The sequence below is a fragment of the Scleropages formosus genome, chromosome 2 (assembly GCF_900964775.1).
Source record: "Scleropages formosus chromosome 2, fSclFor1.1, whole genome shotgun sequence".
Taxonomy (NCBI): domain Eukaryota; kingdom Metazoa; phylum Chordata; class Actinopteri; order Osteoglossiformes; family Osteoglossidae; genus Scleropages; species Scleropages formosus.
The window spans coordinates 36,884,384-36,906,886 of NC_041807.1; the positions used below are offsets into that span (position 1 = coordinate 36,884,384).

General features: G+C 45.1%; 1 protein-coding gene across 1 annotated transcript in view; it reads right to left on the reverse strand.

Annotated features, from left to right (window-relative positions):
- The window catches only part of LOC108924882 (espin-like), a 51,520-nt gene that overhangs the window by 21,810 nt on the left and 7,207 nt on the right, over positions 1-22,503 (reverse strand). The window contains exons 4-9 of the mRNA XM_029246262.1: positions 18,040-18,226; positions 16,011-16,193; positions 15,061-15,192; positions 11,982-12,204; positions 10,012-10,268; positions 958-1,122 (exon numbers count right to left, since the gene is read on the reverse strand). Of these exons, the coding sequence (XP_029102095.1) occupies positions 958-1,122; positions 10,012-10,268; positions 11,982-12,204; positions 15,061-15,192; positions 16,011-16,193; positions 18,040-18,226 (1,147 nt within the window). The remainder of the gene's footprint in view (positions 1-957; positions 1,123-10,011; positions 10,269-11,981; positions 12,205-15,060; positions 15,193-16,010; positions 16,194-18,039; positions 18,227-22,503) is intronic.

A 22,503-nucleotide genomic window follows, 5' to 3' on the forward strand; every position in this document is an offset into this window, starting at 1 on the left:
GAATGTCACCTTTTTTGGCAGCTATTTCAGTGCTGTGAAATAGTAAAACTGCGGAATAAAACAACTGAGCTGTGGTTCGGTAATTATGTGTTTGTGTCTAAAGCTCTTCCTCTGTTGTTGAACACGCTTTCGAATACTCTGAGCTGAACGCTGCCTTGGAGAAAAGCATATGGCAAATGAATAAATACCAACGGGCCAACAGGTGTTTATAGCTGCTCCCTCTGAACTCAGAAGTTGAGGTTCAAACCAGACCTCCAGCTCTAATACACCTGAGCAATGTATTTACCCTAAAGTTGTCTAGTAAAAATTACCATAGTGGTCAGACTGATCACCCTCCATCCGGTGGGTGGCGATGCAGGTTTAAAATCAACACTAATTGATTGTGTTCCCATAAAGAACATTTGTTGTAGCTGGAAACCTCTCTTAGATGGGACCGGTGTAATATCAGTCAGTCCTGGACTGGAGGAACTTGAGGTCAGCATTTCTAAAGGCTCCCAGTTGGGATCACCATGGGCAGCTTTGTGAAACTTGCTAGATGCACCCAGGACCAGCCGAAGTCGATATAGATCCCTTAAGTTGGCATTCAGATCCGATCCAAACTGGTCTGGCCAGTGGAGAATGGATTCAGGTCTGGTCTGGCCAATGCTTGGTGCATCCGGGCCCTCTAACAGCTGGTTACCCCTGCTCCAAGCTCCAAGAGTTACACCTTAATGGTGACAGATCCAACATTAATGACAATTCAGGACCCCAACCATCGCAGTCAACTGCCAAGCCTGATCACTGGCCAAGTGGTTAAGGAATTGAAATTGAGAACAAAACTGTGCAACTTCAGTTCTTGCTTTTGCATCCTTGAACAAGGTAGTCAATCTGAATTTGCCTGATGAACAACCAAGGTGGTAAACAGGTTAAGGTCTAAGAGTGTGCCTATGCGTGTGTGCTGTGGACGGGCGCGTTCACCTCCTCGTTTGGAGCCATGGTTCCAGCGCGGCGATGATCAGCCCCAGCCGTGCCGCTGCCCAGTGCCTTGTAGTAGTCCCCCGTGCTCGGCTGCTTGCTAAAGTTGCGGGATTTGCGGTTGGAGTCAACTCGGCGTAGTCGACCTGGGCTCTCTTCTGTCCTCACCTAGGACAAAGACAAGGGTACGAAGGAGAGTGTAGAGGTGTCATTAAGTACAAAAGTTTTGAAGCAAGTTGCTTTTTTAATTTCAGTATGACCAATGGCACGGAAAATTCTGGGCTCTGACAGCTCGCTCCAGACAAGCTTTCCAAACAGGAAAAATATTAGTAGAAGGAAATAAATATGAATCTAATTAACACCCAGTAAATGGATGATGACTTCGACCTTTAAAACATGGACAGAATGATTAGTTTTGACTTGGAGCTCTATAGCAACAGTGAACCCTTAGGTCATCCCTTAGGGTGTCTTCAGCATGATGGCCACACGTAAGCCATCAGCACGGTGTCAATGTTTGGGATAATTCATAAGGTTATATGCATCCTGTAAATGCTTATGGTTTTCATTAACAAACTGGAAATCAACGGTTGGTTGACTTTTTCAACACAGTGATCTGAATCTTCATGGCCGCAAGTCATCAAAAGCTCTATCAGACACCTTGACACCACAAAGTGCTCATCCCCAGATCTCTAGGTTGAAGTCAGACAGTCTGAAGGACATTTCCAGGTTTGCTGTGGAGCAACCCAAACAGAGACTACTTTTACTGTCTGTCACGAATGTATGTAATGCAAAAGGGGCCCAATTTGCATTGCAGATCTCAACCACCCAATGAATTCGGTAGAAAGAGCAGTAAAATGTAAAGTCCCTAGGAGTTTTTGTCCGTGGGTCTCGCCAGCCTAAGACCGCATTCTCATGTTACCTCAGCATGAAGGTTTTCTTACACAAGCCCATGTTCAACCTTCATCGCTCTCTCTGAGGTGTGGCCCATGTTACCACCCAAAGCACCAGCTATAAAGAATAGCTCCAGAAACACATGATACCTTTCTAAGGGACTTATACACAAGCTATTAACCACCTCCTGTTTCCCAGTGTATTGAAAGTCATTTTTCCGTATATTCATTCATACATTAATTTCCATATGATTCAAAGAATTTCAAATGAAACTGCTCCATTTTGCTTCTACTATGTGTACATCTTGTGTGGTCAACGTGCCCTTCGGATTTGGGCAGGAAACAGCAGTACTGCGAAATCTCAAAACGTCGTATCACATAGAACAATGAAGCGCAGCACGGACGATGTTCCTAAACGGAGATAAAAAAAGTGTAACGTAACACTGTGGAGAACTTATCCCAACACCTTATTATGCTTGAGGTTGAGCTTCAATGGTCAACTGGATGTGGATTCATTTTATTGTGTTCTTCTGGTTCATTTGTGGTTAACAATTAGACAAATTTATAACAGTCGAAATTTTGTTATTCTTCCGATCCACAGGATAGATAGCAGGAAGCCACACAAATCTGAAGCACCATCTGGCTTATGGACACCAGTGTAGAAGTGGTGAAGGAATGCCAAGAAAAGGGGAGAAACATCTGAACTTGTTTTACCATGGTCAGAGGAAAGAGCTGAAGTAGTCCTCACCCACCTGCCCCAACCAACCCCCATCCATCATATTTCTATGGTCAAATGAATGGTCAAGGAACTCTGCTGACCATCACTGAGACCTGGTCTTAATGGCTCATTTCAGCCACTTCAGAATCAGCAACACACCCTGGTACATTAATACAGGACTGAAGATTTGCTTATTACATGTTATTCCATAATTCTAAGGATATAAGAACAACCATATGTGAAACAAAATCAACTCGAAAAGACAACCAAGAAAAAACATTACATCCATAAAATTTCTAATTGCATTATGTCCTTTGGATGAAACTAAAGAAAAACGATAATCATAAGACCACAACAGCAGGACGCAGAGAGGAGCTGCCAAGAGTTAAAAAAATTCCAGGCGCATTTTGCAGTCCCACTAGAGCCATGAAGACAGTTTCTTCCCAAACATATTCAAGTTGACATAATGACTCAAATGTGATAATGAACCAAACATGACCTTCAGATGAGATTCCCCAGATGTTTACTCATCAAGTGAGAGCAAGGAACCCAAAAAAAAAACCGACTTCAAAAAAGTGACCTAGTTACTTTACCATTTCAGATGTGTTCCTGGACATCTCAATTCAGGACACGGACTATGGCACATCGGTCAACTGCCAGAGCCGATCACTGCTTTGTAGATATTTTCACATATTTTCATCTGGGAGCATCAGCTTGTATCAGAAGATCCAAACTCCATTGATCTGTTAAACCAAAACCACCTCCAACCAACTTCACCTTAATCCAGGATACAAAACCACAATGATTGGAGTGACCAAATCGGGACAGGTGAACCACAAGTGATCACGTGTCACCTCAGCCCCGTGGGATGCCCCCTTACCGTGCGTGGTCCCAGTCCCGCGGCCACCAGCACCAATGCTGCCCAACGAAACGTCCCAAGGAGCAGAGAAGGCAGCAGTCACCGAATCCCAGGTCCACAGCACCTGTGTCACTTTACCTGCAGTCTCAGCTTACAGAGGGCCTTGATGAGTGAAACCCACCAATCACAGCGCAGCACAGTGACATCACCGCCGGCCTACGACCAATCAGGCCCAGCCCATGCCCTATTATGCAAAAGCCTGTGCAAACAGGTGAGATGCAGACATGGCTGTCTGGGATCAAGTCTCACAGGTCAACACATTACGCTCTCCTTGCAGGGATTATTTTGATTACTTACGAATAGAAGAAATGATCGTTTTGTGGCTTCACCTCCCAAGACCCCGAAAAAAAAGGTTTTTATATATTCCTAAGATGTTCGGGAAGCTGTCCAAGCTCCACCCACAAACGCGCAGTCATTCAAAAGCATATAACATCCTCTGAAAGGCGCATTAGGACTCTGCATATGTGTTCTGGAGTGGACAAAAATGAATGGCAGAGTCTTAGAAAGTTAAGGGTAAAAAGAGAAGAAAAAGGTGTTACAGGGATTCCAATCGAAACATACCATGGTGACAAATCTGCGAGAAAAATTAATAACAAGAGGAATAAACAAGTAACTAGAGTATAAAAACAGAGAAATACACATGAGGTCAAAGTACACACACTGCCTGAAACTAATTGTCCCAAGCGGGGTTGTGGTGAGCTGGAGCCCAACCCGGCAACACAGGGAGCAAGGTTGGAGGGGGAGGGGACACACCCAGAATGGGATGCCAGTCTGCCATAAGCACCTCAAGAGGGACTCAAACCCCAGACCCACCAGGGAGCAGGACCCTGCTAAACCCGCTGTGCCACCACACCCCCTCAAGGTCAAAGTACACACACACACACACACACACACACATCGTCTGAACCGCTTGTCCCATACGGGGTCACGGAGAGCTGGAGCCTAACCCAGCAACATAGGGCGTAGGGCTGGAAGGGGAGGGGACACACCCAGGACGGGACGCCAGTCCGTCACAAGGCACCCCAAGCGGGACTCGAACACCAGACCCACCGGAGAGCAGGACGAGGCCCAACCGACTGCGCCAATGCACCCCCCCGAGGTCAAAGTAATTTATTATTATTATTATTATTATTATTATTAGACACTTTTCTCCAAGGTGGCCGAAAGGGTCTGTATGATAAGATACTGACAATAATATACCCATTTCTACAGCTTGGTCATTTTTACAGTGTTTAATTCAGGGTAAGGGGTCCTGCAGAAGGACTGAGATTCTGAAGTTGGGTCCTCTGAACAGAGGTTGACAGCTGTAACCACTACACCACCTGCTGGTCCGTTTTACAGGAGTGGTTATAATAATGCAACTAGCAATTTTTTACAGGAACTGAGTATTATGCAACTAAAATCCTTTAAAAAAAAAATCTTTCAGTAGCAGATTATACTGAATGATTCATTTAACTGGACAGCTGATAAGGACGTGGGCACGTAACCATAAGGTTGCTGGGTCAAGTCCCATACCATGCTAAAGTTGTAGTACTCCTCAGCAAGGGCCTTACGATAAATTGCTCCACTGAAAAGACCAGACGATGCGAATGGATCAGATACTGTACTGTTTTTTTCTTTTTTTTTTTTTAAAATAGAAGCACGAGATACAACAAAAAAAAATACCAGTAAGAATAACAATAATAATGCATAAATTGTACTTGTGCTGAGATGTACGTCGCTTTGGACAAAAGCGTCCGCTAAATGAATAAATGTAAGTAGATAGCAATGAAAGTCATGTTAATTAGTCTCGGGTTAAAAACATTCGCTGAAGCACCTAGTTTTAAAGTGATTTCAAAGAGGAGCACAACGGGAGCCCTGTATGAGGTGCTCCACACTCAAGCGGACACACCCGAGCGCCACGGCGACAGCGCCACCTTGCCAGGTAAGTGCTGTTGCCAAGCCCTGTGTTTCCATGGCGCCCCAGACAGCTTGTTTTTCAGCGTCCCTTTTGTGCGCGGCTCATTGTTCCTGCACTTTCCCCTCTGCCTCCTCGCGGACGACAATTAGGAGTATCTCTTTGTGCCCCCCGGAGCCGGATTCAATTGTTAATGAGGGCGAACCTTGAGCTCATCGCCTGGGACCTGGGGGCAGGTGGGAGTGCGAGTTAATTAACCCCCCCCAGGACTTCACCTCCAGCACACCATGGCACACACACACACACACACACACACACACACACACACAGACACAGAGTCCTGCAGAACAAACCACATTCAGAGTAATGTGGGAATATACATTCATACACACATACAGTACTGTGCAAAAGTCTTAGGCGCTTAGATGTTTCACAAAAATATTTGTTTTAGATGGTTATTTAATGTCTTCTGCATTAGTGTCAATGGGAAAGAGCATATTTTAGATTTCCAAGCATTCCTTTTGCAAAAAGTTACAGTATTGCAGTAAGGGTTTTGTATGTCCTTAAAAAAAGAAAGTACACACACACACACACACACACACACACACACACATTGTCTGAAACCGCTTGGCCCAAGTGGGGTCGTGGTGAACCGGAGCCTAACCCAGTAACAGAGGGTGCAAGGCCAGAGGGCGAGGGGACACACCCAGGATGGGACGCCATGCCATTGCAAGGCATCCCAAGCAGGACTTGAACCCCAGACCCACCAGAAAGCGGGACCCGGCCAAACCCTCAGCAACCCCACTCGGGACAAGTGCTTGTTGATGATGGATGGTTGCTAAGCTTTGTAGGAAGCTGATGAATTAAGAGCATTATTTTTGGAAGCATTCTCACTTTACAGCTTTTTTCCCCAACCAAGTGCCTAAAACTTTTGCACAATACTGTACGTACACACATACGTACACACACACACACACACACACAAACACAGTTAAAACTCTACACGCAGTCTTGTTATCCTATATCACAGGTCACAGCTGCATGTGCACTGGGCATACAAGCGTGCTGGATTTTAATTATACTAACCATAATATAAATTAATCTATAGTTAGAGTTATACTATCTATAAAGAATTATTGATTTTTCCCACTTTAAAAAAGAAACATTTCACAAGACCGCTAGCATTTGATTTATTTTAAATTATGGATTAAAAAAATTTATGTTTGTCTGAAGCTCTCAATTCAGCTGTACGGTTCACTCTTGTCATTTCTGGCCTTTTTTATTTTCGATATTGGATCTTGGATATTTTCAGTCCTACTCAAAGACATGTACCGGGCACCAGGGAGAAAACCCATGCAAACACGTGAAATCCACACAGACTGAGCTGGATTCGAACCTATGTCCAACCCAGAGCTCAGGATTTGTGAGTGACCTTAATCAAGGTGCTTATCCTGAACTGAAACAGTAAAAAATTACCCAGCTGTGCAAAACGGAAATCGGTATAAAAAGTTGATTAGTCAACCAGTTGAAAAGTTGGTCCTTCACCTAAATACAGAATAATACAAATAACAATAAAGATCATAATTTTGAAGAATCCGTTAATTTGGAGAACTGGCAACATCAGGCTCATTTCCCTGAAGAAAACTAAAAAAGCAATGATACATATTTCAGATCATGTCTTCCAGGATGTGCCTTAGGTGTCTTACCAGTTCCCACTGATGGTAAATTACTTTTTGGACTTCAGTCCCACAATCACATCCACTGTTACAGAGAGACTGTGCAGAATTCAGTCGTTTTCCCCACATTGTTACTCAGGCGCTGCTTCAGTACTGGAAGCCATGTGGTTCATCATTAATACTGTTCACAACAGACATTGATTGGTCTTTGGAAAGGCATTTGCCTATTGTAACCATGCGAAGAGCGGTGTAGGTCAAGCCAGCGAAGCTCCTCATGACTCGCTCTGTGTGTATCACGCAATGCCGTGAGAATATAGTTACATAACTGAGCAGAAATAAAGTGGGAATTTATAACATTTTACCAACAAAACTATAAACTCGTATCTACAGTTCATACTTCTATCTATGAGCGATAGCTACTTGTCCAGTTCAGGGTCATGGTGGTCAGGAGTCTATCCTGGAAGCAGAGCACAAGGCAGGGCAGTATGGGCAATTTAGAGTCACCAGTTTACCAGGAACACATGTCTCTGGAGTGTGGGAGGAAACAAGAGCACCTGGAGGAAACCCTCACGAACGTGGAAAGAATAGGGAAATCCACACAGACTGAGCTGGACTGAAACCCACAGCCAAACGCAGAGCCCTGGAGGTGTGAGGCACCAGCGCTACCCGCTGTTCCACAGTCCCATCCCCACACAGCTCAAACTGGTTCTAAAATGATCAAGCTTCAATCAAACAGATGTCATTGTAATTGATGAAATTAGAATATTTAGGATATGAAAACAGTGCGACAGTCTGACGATCTCCTTGTTGAGAACGGCTGTAAAGGGCAATTAAAATTAAGATTTGACCAAATAAGGCCTGCATGCCATCATGTCGCCCAGCGGCTCCACTGGGACTTGACCGGGTCACATGTGAATTGGTGGACTGAAGGTTTAATTAGAGAAATTACCATGTGGTCCATCAGAGACCTCATCAGCGGCACGGATGGCACAGCGACCCCGTAATGAGGGGCCTCGTTAGCTCCACGCCACAGTTGCTGCTTTGTCCAGCTCCTCTCCCCCAGGACCGCGAGGGCGGTTCGGACGCAGGGCGGCCGCAATCATTAACTCAGTGGAAAGCGGACGGGGAGCTGCAGGTCAGCTATTTCTTGCCACCGTGTCCAGCGCTTCCCAAACTGCATGCCACCTCGCTCCAGTAACTCTTCCTCACTGCGGAGGAGCATAGTGTGACCACAGTATATAAAGTACGCAACGCAAACAAGGTACGGGACCATTAAAGAACAATCTGAACAGAATCCAGTACAGCTGAAAAATAATTCAGATTTACTTATGATTTATCAGATACTTTTTCTCCATACAGCATTAAAGCACTTAGAGCGACTTATCATTTATACAGAGCGGTAGTTTTTACCGTATCGGTCCGGGGTAAGTTGAGCAAGGGTGCTACAGCAAGAGTGGGATTCGAACGTTGGTCCTCTGAGTGGATGTGGCAACTAACAACAACAGCACCTGCTGCCAGAGATGTATTTCTAGAGTCCTGCAGAGGTTTTCATTTCTTGATACTGATAACCGCAGTGAATTAATTAATAAAACCAACCATGACCTTCCTGAGAGTCTTTGGCACTTTTCCCCCCTTTAAGGTACTGCAGCTATATATATATATATATATATATATATATATAGTATATTGTATAGCCCACACACTATGTCTACAACCGCTTGTCCCAAGTGGGGATCACGGTGAACCAGAGCTTAACCCGCCAACACGGGCTGCAAGGCTGGGAGTGGGGTGGGGACACACCCAGGACGTCCCCGCTAGTCTGTCGCAAGGCACCCCAAGCGGAACTCGAACCCCAGGCCTGCCAGAGAGCAGGACCCGACCAAGCCCGCTGCGCCACCATACCCCCCACTACTGTATAGCTACTGTTATTTATAATCATTTAGTAACAGCTGACACCTTTCTCCAAAGAGATGATGCAATGTATGTTTATGGAGCAGATAGGAGGTCAGGAGAGAAGTGGGTCTGAAAGAAATGTTATTCAAACCCTTGTTGAGTGTCGAGAGGGACTCAGCAGCTCCGAGGGACAGGCAGCTCTCTATGTCACTCAGAGCTGCTGAATCCCTCTCGGCATTCAAAACACATCTCTTTCAGGCCCTCTTCTCTCCAGATTTCCTGCGGACTCCATGAAGTGCCATAATAATATCATTTGCCGTAAAAACCTCTCTATTTCCGATCAGTTGTATACTTCGCAACTCGTGTAACGTTATTGTTAACGCCTGTTTTTTTCAGTCATCGCCAAAGTGACACTAATAGTGTAATAAGACAGAATTTCACCGGTCAAGTGTGAGAACGCACTAATCGTCCTGTGTTATTAAGCAGAACTAAGCGACCCTTAACCGCAACCCCTTCGTGCGTCTCAGGAACATCCAGACACCGGAGTTCAACTTCCCGCTAGAAACTCATCCATTCCTTCAACTGCAGGGGGGGTTAAGAACAGCTAAGTGATGACAAATGTATCAAAAATCAAATTAACGGCCTCTAAAAAAATACTATCAAACTATTCTAATATAACTGCACAAATAACGAAAAACATAAGGAATACGTACAATTCATCAGCTCTCGCACACATTTCGCAAACGCTCTGATACATGGAATCAACAGCTTGTTTAAGGCCAGTTTAGCCCTGTTAGACCCAGTTAGGCCCACATGTGTCAGGCATGTGCTTGGGGCTCCTCTGCGTGCATGGGCCACACGTGTATGTGTGTGTCACGCATATGCCTATGCCTCTGTGTATGGTGTGTGTGTCTGTGTGTATGCACTTATTTGTGTTTCTGTGTGAATAATACACATGAGAGTTGACTGTGTGCCTGTATGTGTTCACATGGGTTTATCTTCGTGAGTGTGTGTGTGTGTGTGTGTGTGTGTGTGCGCGCGTGCGTGCGTGCGCAGACACTCACTTCTTTCTTGGCGGCACCGTTCTCCACAGGTCGCAGGTTGCTCTTCACTCTCAGGTAGACCTCCTCAGGTGGGCTCGGCGCCGGGTAGCTGGGAGGGGGCGGCGGCAACTGGCTGACGGCGCTGGTGTGGGGGGGCGGCGGCGGGGGGAAGTCCGGCGGAGGGGGAGGGGACACGTCGCCGGGCGTTGCGGGCGTCACGTCTGGATTCAGCATGTCCATGTACGTCTGCATGTCCACAATGGCCGTGTCGGCGCCGCCTTTCATAGGGGAACCACACGGCGCATCATCAGGCAAAAGTGTCCGAGATTTGCGGTTTTTCAAAGTCGAAAATAATTCTACGTATTTTTACTTATTATATTTATTCTGAATTTCAGAGGATTTTTGTTATTTATTTAGCAGCTATGCGTTCATATTGGGGGGGGGGGCACGGGGGCGCAGCGGGTTTGGCTGGGGCCTGCTCCCCGGTGGGTCTGGGGTTTGAGTACTCCTTGGGGTGTCCCGCCCTGGGTGTGTCCCCTCCCCCTCCAGCCTTGCGCCTTGCATTGCCGTTTCAGACGATGTGTGTGTTCATATAGTATTGATCCTACATTTGGGCCTGAGATTAACCTAAATAGTGTGGTGCTTAGAACCCCCCCTGTGGACTTGGAGGTGTCGAGTTCAAATCCCTTCTGCAGCTACAACAACTCTGAGCAAGGCACCTACCCTAAATTACTGCAGTAAAACAAAGAAACACCCTGCTGCAGAAATGGGTAAAGCACTGTAAGCGGGTTAACACTATTACTTTGGAGAAAAGCATCAGGCAAATAAAAACAACAAAAGTAGAAGCTCAGCAAAAAATCTGCTTTCTTTCAAGAAGGGCCTCCATTTGAATTTTTAATTCTTCAAAATGTATCCTTCAGTTCCAAAATCAGCATATTTTACCAATTTCAGATGAATACTGACATTTATGAATTACATCATTTATTTATTTTCTTTAAAAAAATTAATAAAACAATATTTAAAAAATAAAAATATCAGCAGCTCACACGTTGGGGAACTCCATTCAGCTGCAGTTCAGGGCTTCACCACAAGGCGGCAGCAATTCGCGGGGTCAAAATGTACCATGAAAAACCATCTTTCCCTGCAATTAACAGTCTAAAGAGAGCTGACATAGAGTGCGTACAAATGTACAGGCAAGGGGGAATAAACTCTGGCCTTTTGACACAATGACAGGATTTAACTGTCTGTAATAATGTATTATATTCCATATGGCTGATCACATGACTAATTTTCTCTTTTTTTTGCAGGGATATTTGCATATCTTAAATGTGATGCTTCTCCTTCATCCTTTGTGGATTTAAGGATTTAAGCTAAGACCAGAAATGCTGTAATGGGTAGGGTTCAAATCCAGCTCAGTGTGTGCGGGGTTCTTCCTGTGTTTATAGGGGTTTCCTTCGGACGCTCTGGTTTCCACCCACAGTCCAAAGACATGTTTCAAGTGAACTGGTAACTGTAACTTGCCCCTGTGTGTGTGTGTGTGTGTGTGTGTGTGTGTGTGAGAGAGAGAGAGAGAGAGAGAGAGAGAGAGAGAGAGAGAGAGAGAGCGCGAGAGAGCGAGCGAGCGAGCGAGAGCGAGCGAGAGCGTGTGTGAGAGCGAGCGAGAGCGAGCGAGTGAGTGTGCGAGAGTGTGAGTGTGACTGCGACTGCGTCAGACTGCTCTGCTGTATAAGTGTGTTAATGACTGTAGGGAGATCAGTGTAGTGTGTCTAACACTGTGTGTCACTTTGGAGAAAAGTGCCTCCCAAATTAATAAATATGATGCAGGAAGATAATTCCAGATGCAGAAAAATGTGAGTAGAAACTGTAACAGGCTGTAACTGCAACAAACACATCACACTCGACGTTTGTATGAACATCCTCCCCTGTACATGTACTCCTCTTATTAAAAGTACTAACTGCATCTGTGTTTCAGGGCTGTGCAGTGCACTGACCGGTGGGGCCTGCGGGGGGCGCACTCCTCTTCTCCCCAGTGCTGGACTGGCTGGAGCTGCAGGAGTCGTAGTTGGACAGGGTGCTGGAGGGGGAGCCCATGTCAAAGCGGGGGGGCTGTGCGGACAAGCAGAGGGTGGTGTTGGGGGACGAGAGGCCCGAGTCGGGGTGCTTGTACTCCAGGTCTGCCGACGGGTCCCTGGAAAGAATACGGTGCTCCACGCTCTGTGGTGCACACACACACACACACACACAGTTTGTTCAGTGATCTCACAATGATTGACACCAAACACACTAATGCCTCAGAAACTGCTGACTTTACCCCATCAAACCCCATAAAGATTATAACAGTTAAAGTGTTTGAATGTTTAGCTCTTAAAAATCTCACTTTTTTCTTTCTCGATGGATTATTACATTTTTCTTATGTTATTACATTGTTTATTATATACATTTTTTCATTATATTTTCTCAAAAATGTCCAGAGTTGGTGAGAAAAACACACATACACACACACACAACTTGCCCACATACACACACAAGCGCAAGCAAAAAAGCCTGTGATTGGGCAGAAATGTCCAAATTCATAAATCTGTCTTATTAACATGTGACAGATGGTGATCTGTAATTGGTCAGCATCAGTCTTCAATGATGGAAATATTTGCATATGGATTGCACGATACTGCACACAGTCATATCATACTTATTACCCAGGAATATTCAGTGGATCGTTGTTTATAATTTTTCACAAAGCACTTTTACAGATGTGTCTTTTATTGTGTCCTTACTGACCATTGATGAGTTACTACTACGAGTTACGAATTCCTGTTGTTGTGCTCTGTAGGAAGGACATGTCTGTCCATCCCGTAAACATCCTCCTCTGGGACGGATCGCTATTCCAGAGGCAGCCGTCTGCACTGTTGTTTATTTAGCTTTTTCTCCAAGGCGATTAACAATGTGAGGTTTATACCCAAAGCTACTTACAGTGCACTGCTGGGAAATTTTTACTGTGTCTATTCAGGGTAAGTACCTTGATCAAGGGTACTGCAGCAGGAGGTGGGACTCGAACCTGCATCATTTGATTTAACCAGCTTTAACCACTCAAATACTGACTTCAAGAAAAAAAACTGACTCCAATTTAAAACTGCAGTGAGGACAGAGTAAACAGTTTAACATATATTACGCCATGTAATATGTACCACACAAACCTTTAAACAATACAAATAATGTATTATTTAATAAGATCAAAAAGCAATACACTGGCATCTTCTGTCGAAAATGTTCAAGTTACAACTTTTCCGAAAAAACAAACAGCTTCCAGTTTATTTACTCAATGTAATTTTTTTTTTAATTAAGCATTTTCAGAATTTTTTTTTTCCCCAGAGTGAACGTAGCCTGCGTTTCCACTCCACTCCACTCCCAGCTGACAGAGCGTTCAAAGAGAACACAACTGTGGAACCGCCGTGATTCAACTCATATCCACAGTTTTTACAGCTTTTGTCTGGTGCTCCTTAGTGCTGCTTATCAGAAACAACATTCCAATCGTGAGATGAATTGACCGAACAAATCGGCAGTGATTAAGAGTTTGTGGAGACATGTTTTTATTTTCAGTCATTTAAAATTGTTTTAATTGTTTTAAAGTAACCTGGTCGGTGCCTCACACAGAGCAGTAAGACTGCTGCCCATTACTGCCGCTGCGCTCCGATTGTCCCCCGCACCTCTGCGCTTCGGATCTCAGTGGAGAAAGTCGCAGTCTTGCCCGACCCTTCGGAATGGGGGGTGCGGTGGCGCAGTGGGTTGGACCGCAGTCCTGCTCTCCGGTGGGTCTGGGGTTCAAGTCCCGCTTGGGGTGCCTTGCGATGGACTGGCGTCCCGTCCTGGGTGTGTCCCCTTCCCTCTCTGGCCTTACGCCCTGTGTTGCCGGGTAGGCTCCGGTTCCCCGTGACCCCGTAAGGGACAAGCGGTTCTGAAAATGTGTGTGTGTGTGTGTGTTTTAAAGTAGTTTAAAGTCAATAAAAAAAAGGAAAATCTTCCAAAGTTTTTTTATTCATTATAGCTTAATCTGAGGACAGCAACCAAATTTGTGAATAAATCAAGTATGAACTTTGTATATACATACAAATTGAATTACAAATATATTTCCGATTGGGTTTGTGAGGTGAGGAGTGAGGTCCCATTGTATTGTTATCCTCAGCAAAGTAAACAAAATGAAAATCCAACTAATCAAACGGGTTCCACTTAAAATAAAGCGCTTCCTCCACTTGTGAACCCTCGACTTACAAACGAAAGCCTCGAGTCTCGATATTAGCCAGTGCGCAATGAGCGAAAACACAACATGAGCTGCGACCTCACATCACATCGTCCCACAAGGTCACATACTGCTGCTTTCAGAATAACCCATTAACACCTTTTCATAAACGGGAATTGTCTCAAATACTGTATGTAACTCCATTAATACATAATCATGGAGCAGACGGGCGGGACTCAGCAATAACAACCACCTTGTTATGCGGGAGCTGTATAAACACCCTGCGCAGTCTAACCCCAATTACTCTCTGTTTTTCCCACCAAATATGATGCAATAATCAGAGACCCAACAGCACCCCGGTACGGACTTACACCATGTGGCCTGCGACCAGCCGGGTCGCGCTACACGGGGCTGCATTTTGGGGGTGTTGCTCCGAGTGTCCTTCCAAAGTACGCACTGCACAGTCTCTGCGCAGCAGGAGCAACAACACGACACGGCGGCATGTTTTCCATTCCCCCTAGAGGCGCGGGGCATCGTGGGTAATAGAGCCCATGACTGTGCGGCTCTCATAATTAAAGTAGTGTGTTCAACTAGTAGTTAATGTGACTGCTCACTGCGACTGGGGACCTTTGCGTAGAGGGATGTGACCAGACCTTATTCCACGGAGGACCTGTCACCAGTTGATACAATATTTAAAAATATATTAAAAGATGTGATGGACTTGAGTGAAAAAAGAAGGGGTAGAGAGTTCCCCATCCTGATCGCCCAGTTCCTGTTTCATGTCACGGTGCCCCGTGATGTGGTGTAAGGTGGAGCTGGGCGTACGGCTCTCTCACCACGTTCTCCACGCTGCGTAGGTATGTGGCACAACGGGTGTGTCCAGCACATTCGGCCAGGTCAGCCGCGGAAAAGCCGTCCCGGTCCCGCACCCCCAGCTCGGCCCCGTTGATCACCAGGATCTGGCAGCACTGATGAAAACAACACGTGGTGAGAATATGAAAAAATATGAAAAGCAGTGGTGGACGGACAGCTGGTTTTGTACTCACTTTTGTACCGGTTCTGATTCCCCACCTCTATTTGCATTTACACTTTTATTCATTTATTTGTTTATTTAGCAGATACATTTCTTAGTTCAGCATTAATTGATACCGATCACCGCAATGATTTAAGAAATAAATTTGCACCATGAACTTCTTGACAGTTCTTGGGATTGTTTCCCTTTAAAATCCCGCAGCTATACCTCTTATGATTACCATCATTAATTGTTTAATTATATATGACTCCTTTCTTCAGCAGGACTTACATTTACATGGATTCGTTTGGCAGATGCTTTTCTCGAATGTGACTCATAACTAAGGGGAAACAAAACTGAATTTTGACCAACAGATCGAGAGATACAGATGCAGACACAATTCTCAAAGTACAGCCGGCTTGTCTGATGCCAGCAGTTACCCACCATAGTTCCGCATAGAATTGTTAGAGAATCCTTTTTCAAACATGTAATGTAGTGAAATTTCTGGAGTAAAGCAGAACTCGAGAGAGTCTGAAAAAGACTGCCATACTGCTTCGCTTTCCAAATTCAATTCTCATTTCAGTTTTATATAAGCCATTACTTTTGCACAAACTTTATGAATTGTAAGATCTTCCGGCCAAGCGTGTTGGGGATTTATGACAAAACATATGGAAAGCTATGAAATCTGTGCTGTACATTGAAAAGGCCTTCACTCACTAACTAACCTGGCAGGTGTTTCTTTTCTCAGCGAGGACACTTCTCTCAGCCACCCACCTCCAGCTCGCCGTTCTCTGCAGCGTCATGCAGGGGGGTCCTGCCCCAGCTGTCGGTGACGGACTCGCCCCCGTGGAGCAGCAGCCAGCTGAGCACCTTGGTGTGGCCACGGCTGGCGGCAAAGTGCATGGCGGTGGCCCCATCGTTGTCCTGCTCCGCCAGGCTGATCTCCGTGAAGCTCATCTGCGGTGAAAAGGACCGTGAGCAGCGGTCCACACGACTGTGACCCTAGCACTTCCCACCACCCTGCTGCAGCAGCGCTGCTTAGCTCAGTCAATCCTTTCCTCCAGGACAAGACCTTATAAACAATGCAAAACGCTTCCAGGCCTTGATTATATTTATTGACTTATTTAGCTGTCGTTCTTCTCCAAGGGAGCTTAAAACATTATAGGTTTGTATACAAAACTTCTTAGAAATATTTACAAATTTATGAAGCAGGGTATTACTGAAGCAATTCAGGGTAAGTTTCCTGACCAAGCCAGCTATACGGAAGGATTCCAGAGATGGCTTCTGTGACCAGCTGGCTATATCAATGTATATTCAAGTCAACTTATTTTCATAAAGTGCCCTTGTCAACAATGTGACACAGAGTACTGAACAATAGCGCACATAACTGACACATACACGAACAGCTGACCATTAAGGTGGATATCATATCCAGAAGGGCTTTCTGATTGGCTACGCATTAGCCAACGAGTTGGCCAATAAGGTAGAGGGCTTGAACAGCTGCCTATAGCAATTGGCTATACATTACCAAGAGAGCCGACCAATAAGACAGAAGACAGCCTAATATTAACATGGATAGTTTAGGCTGTTGGACATATTGATTTGACTACGCCTGATACAGAGCACTGTGGAAGGTGTGGGATCCAAACCCAAGTCCATCAATTTTGAACGACAGCTCTAAAAACAACACTACCTACTTTGTCTTTAATCCTTTCAGCAAAGTAGTAAATACATGAGGTAAAAGGATAACCATTAAGGTTCAGTGTAAGACTCTGCCCACCCATGTTATGTGACCAACAGGATGTCCCACTATTTACACATGGAGAATCTAATTTTAATGAGCTCTGGGTACTAAAATACCACTGATGGTCGAGAGTCATTGCAGCTAGAGTCAGTCAAGCCAATTGTAAGATTTCATTCATTCATACATTAGTCAGTCAAAATGCCCCCAGTTCACACAGCTTGGCCAGAGGGTACGGTACCTCAGTAACCCACATATCACATGTGTACATGTGTGCAGCCTAAGGGAGGGTTTTCAAAGGCAGGGACCAGAGCGAAAGGAAAGCCTAAATAATAATATTCTCACATCAGGCTCTAGAACATCATGACCCTCGCCTGAAGTCAGGCCACAAGGCTAAGCCAGGTAAGTAGTAATAATAGTAAAAATAGTAATAGTAGTAGTAGTAGTAGTATTTGTTAAAACTGTGGTTTCATCATTCATGTACTAATTATATTAACTAGTTGGTCATCAGATTGTGAAAGCCAAAAGACTGGGGTCAGTACTTTTGCGACAACACAGATGTGACCGAGCTGAAATTTCTAGCACAGGGCTTTTTTGATGAAGTAGCGAGTTAACTTTGACATCAGTGCTGAAACAGGGCGGTGATACTGGAGAAAATGTTTATCAGTGGCAAACACATACACGCACACACTTTCAGAACCGCTTGTCCCATACGGGGTCGCGGGGAACTGGACCCTACCCAGTAACACAGGGCAAAGGCCGGAGGGGGAGGGGACACACCCAGGACAGGACGCCAGTCCGCCGCAAGGCACCCCAAGTGGGACTCGAACCCCAGACCCACTGGAAAGCAGGACCCGGTCCAACCCATCAGTGGCAAACAAACTTACTTTTTTTAAAAAAGTGATAATTCACAAGTGGGTAGTGAGGAACACTGATAATTACATTTTCACTAACATGAAAATGTATGAGTGTTTCACTGGTAACCGCCCATTTCCAGCCTCGCCCCCAAGTATCTACGTAACGTGTGCATACGTGCATGCGTGTGCTCCTATGTTCACTCACCAGCCACGCGATTACGGTGCCGTGTCCCATCTGCGCGGCGGCGTGCAGCGGCGTCATGCCGTCCGCAGCTCGGATGGAGGGCTCCGCCCTGCAGTCCCTCACCAGGTATTGCACCGCCTCCAGGTGTCCCTCCTGGCAGGCCAGGTAAAGGGGCGTGGCACCATTCTTTGTCTGGGTGTTGACCACACTGCCAGTACAAATAGGCAAGACCAGAGAAACTGAATAAAGACATCTGGTAGTGTAGTGGTTGGAGATGCTGCCTTTTCACTCAAAGGTTGCAGGTTTGAATCTTGCCTCTGGCTGTGGTACCCTTGAGCAAGGTGCCTACCCTAAAATTGCTCAAGTGAAAAACATAACAAATTGGAAAAAAATACCGAGCTGTATTCATGGATAAGTGATTGCAGGTCGATTAACACTGTTAGCTGCTTTGGAGAAAAGTGTCAGCTAAATGAATAAATCTAAATATGTAAATTACAATTCTCCTTATCATATCCCATGCGTTCAAGAAATTTATTTGGTTTCCATAACTCTAGTTTACATATGTGCAAGCATACCGCTACATCAGTATTATATATCATGTTATATTACATAACAGTATAAAGTTATAGAAAATGTGGATCAACTGGACATAATCATAATGAAATGTCTGAAAACCATGCAAACCTATTCAGCTCTTCACCTCTTTGCTGTGGCCATTTGAGATCCGTTTTAGTAAATGTTTAAACTTTATAAAATACTTTGGATGAATAACAATAAAATGTTAAAAGTCGGGTGGTGCTGTGTAAGTCCACACTTTGTGCAAAACACACAAATGTTATCGTGTCTTTTATGTGGTAATTATGCAGTGTTACATCCCCACAAGCTCAAGGCTTAACTTAAAAACTGCTTTTGGCAAAATGACATTTTGTTTATTTTATATAACAGGAATGATCAAGTTAGGAACTAATAGAAAGCTTTCTATTTGTCCAAAACACACGTTCACAAGCAATATTTCTTATTTCCCTGCATCATCTACAGCTGTTTGTAACAAACTCAAGAAATGAGAAAGACTAAAGGACCGCCTACCTGCAATCCCCGCCCCCAAACCTTGCCTCTGACCCGCCCCCTAAAACTAGAAAACTGCTAGAGGTCAGGGGGGCAAGTCAATGAATCCCCTGCTAATCCCATAATATTCTGCTTTATCTGGACCCTGACAGACAAATTAGCAGAGAGTCCCGCTAAAGAGATTAGCCGTCTGCTTGGAGGAGCTCAGATTTCCAAGCAGGATCGCACCCTGGCCTCCGCACCGTGACCATCGCCGGACCACACTCCTCCACCAGACTCTCGGCAGCCTCTGTTCATGACCGTCTCCGATCAAGCAACGACCTCTTATTGTTACACCACATAACAATATTGTATTTGGTCAAATGCATTATTAAATTACAGTATGTTACTCATTGATTTGGCTGATGCCTTTTTCCAAGGCACCTTACAGTGTTAAGTTTGTACACTAAGCTACTTGCAGTTATTTACTCACTTATACGGAAGGGTAGTTTTTACTGTATCATTTCAGGGTAAGAACCTTGATCACAGGTATTACAGTAAAAGTGGGACTTGAACCCAGACACTTCTAATGCAAGACAACAGTTTTGACCATGTGCTGCCTCATACATGAGAGACAAAAGCTGAGCTTTTATTATTTATTAATTTATCTGTTTGTACTGAAGAGGCTCAACCATATTTATCTATTCATACACACACACACACACACACACACACACACACACACACACACACTTTCTGAACCGCTTGTCCCATACGGGGTCGCGGGGAACCGGAGCCTAACCCGGCAACACAGGGCATAAGGCTAGAGGGGGAGGGGACACACCCAGGATGGGATGCCAGTCCATCGCAAGGCACTCCAAGGGGGACATGAACCCCAGACCCACCGGAGAGCAGGACTCGGTCCAACCCACTGCGCCACCGCGCCCCCCTATCCATTCATCACGTTGGGTAATTTTTACTGTATCATTTCAAAGTAAGTACCTTGATCAAGGGTACTGCAGTGGAAACATGATTCGGTTGGTCCTTTGGCTGCAAGGAGACACCTGTAACTCCTACAATCCATGCTTATAATATAAGTATCTTATGAAATTATATGGTGAATTGTATTATGTTGCATTGCAAGTTGCACTGAACAGATGTGTCAGCTAAATATGAATTAATTAAATATATTTCTTCCAAACTGTGACAGACTGGATGTGTACTCCCCTCCTCACAGCTTTGTGCCCAGTGATTGTGGCATAGGGTCGGGACCATGGCGACCCCGCCCCGGACAAGCAGTGAGTAAGTGAACTATCAGTAGTTGACGAGTGAAAGTGAGTTTTAATAACCACACAGATAACTAATTAAGCCATGGAGGCAGAGCGAGTAGCGCTGCTGTCTCGCAGCGCATGGGTGGTGCAAGAGGATGTGGGTTTGATCCCTGCTCAGTCTGTGTGGAATTTGCATGTTCTCCCCATGTCTGTGTGAGTTTCCTCTGGGTGCTCTGGTTTCCTCCCACAATCCAAAGACATGCTGTTCAGGTTCCCCTATAGTGCGTGAGTGACAGAGAGAGTGTGTTCCACTCATGTATGGATGAGTGACCCAGTGTAAGTAGTGTATCTAGCAGTGTAAGTCATCGTGGTGAATAAGGTATGTGGGCTGGTAGCACTACATAGAGCTCATTGGAAGTCGCTTTGGAGAAAAGTGTCTGCTTAATACACACACACACACACACACACACACACACACACACACACACACACACACACACACACACATTTTCCGAACCGCTTGTCCCATACGGGATCACGGGGAACCGGAGCCAACCCGGCAACACAGGGCGTAAGGCCGGAGGGGGAGGGGACACACCCAGGACGGGACGCCAGTCCATCGCAAGGCACCCCAAGTGGGACTTGAACCCCAGACCCACCGGAGAGCAGGACCCGGTCCAACCCACTGCGCCACCGCACCCCCTGTCTGCTTAATAAATAAATGTAAATGATGACGGTTTAGTATAAAAGATGAGAATTTGCAAACGGTGCTTCCAAAACTTTGACACCACTCTTCTAAAAGTATCTTACACAGTCATCAGTTCCTTTTCTATCACATGAGAACCGTAAAGTTTTTGCCGTGTAATACATGTTGTTAATATGGGTTTAATGAATTGTTCCCAGTGATGTGAAGCGTACGTATAGCTACGTGTGTATAAGGACAAGAAGAAGGAGGTCAGCGAGGGTGCTGCCAGCATTCCTTCTCGCCCCAAAACAAACAACTGCTGAATATTTCAGACAGGAAGGACACGCGGTCTGCAGTTCTGTCCTCAGGAAGTGGATCGAACGCTGTATTATTCATGAGTGTAATGGACCTGAGCTGGGTGGCGCTACCACACGCTCTCGGTACGGCCACGGAGACGAGGCACTGAAGTCACGCGCTCGCAAGAAAAGGCAAGCGTCCGTGCACACACATACACATGACCGCACACGTGTGCACATACAGGAACACAAGATGAGAACACACAAATACACTCACATGACCCCTGACACATACACACAAACACACACAGAGTGTGACATCAGGATTAGGGTTAGGGTTAGCAGCAAAGAGGTACCATTAAGGGGATGAGGGTTGGGGTTAGGGTTAGGTTTAGGCCCAAGCTTAGGGTTAGTGTTATGGTTAGTGTTGGGTTTATGGTTAGGATTATGGTTAGGGTTAGTGTTAGTGTTGTGGTTAGGGTTAGGGTTAGTGTTATGGTTAAGGTTATGGTTAGGTTTAGGGTTAGTAAAACAACCATTAATTGGGAAAAAAAAACACATAAAAACAGTTATTTTAAAACCCTCATAGATGAACTCCATAACATATGAAAAAATCCCTCTTTCTGAACCCCATCAGAGATTTGTGGATGCAAACACACACACACAAACACAATCACAAAACACAAAGGAACCTACAATCGTCAAGGGAATTCTAATCACTTTGCAAGGTAATTTTGTTATTTATTCACCTTCCAACACAAGTAATGTTATTTTTAACTAACAAACTATACATATTAGGGTTAACTGAGAGCTAGTGATGTATTTAAGACCATAAGGTTGCAAGTTTAGTGCCCTTGAGCAGAGGGACTTGCATCAGTGTCTCTCTTGCGGTACATATGGCTGGAAGAGTAAGTGCTCCCCTCAAAACACAAAACACAGTTCTCGATTGCCTTTCCTGTCTGAATAATTAAACAGCGAAATAAAAAAGTTTGCTTTTGGAAGACTATCGGTAATTTAAGAGCAGGGGGGATGCTGAAGTCATGCTGCCCACAGGGAAAATGGCAACTTAGAAACATGCTGCAGTTTACTGGTCAGACTCTATCAGGGTCTGTGAGACACCGACATCCCCCACACACTCAGTGCTCTGGTCTAAAATACACTGGTGAAGAGTAGGCGTGTTCACCTGTCT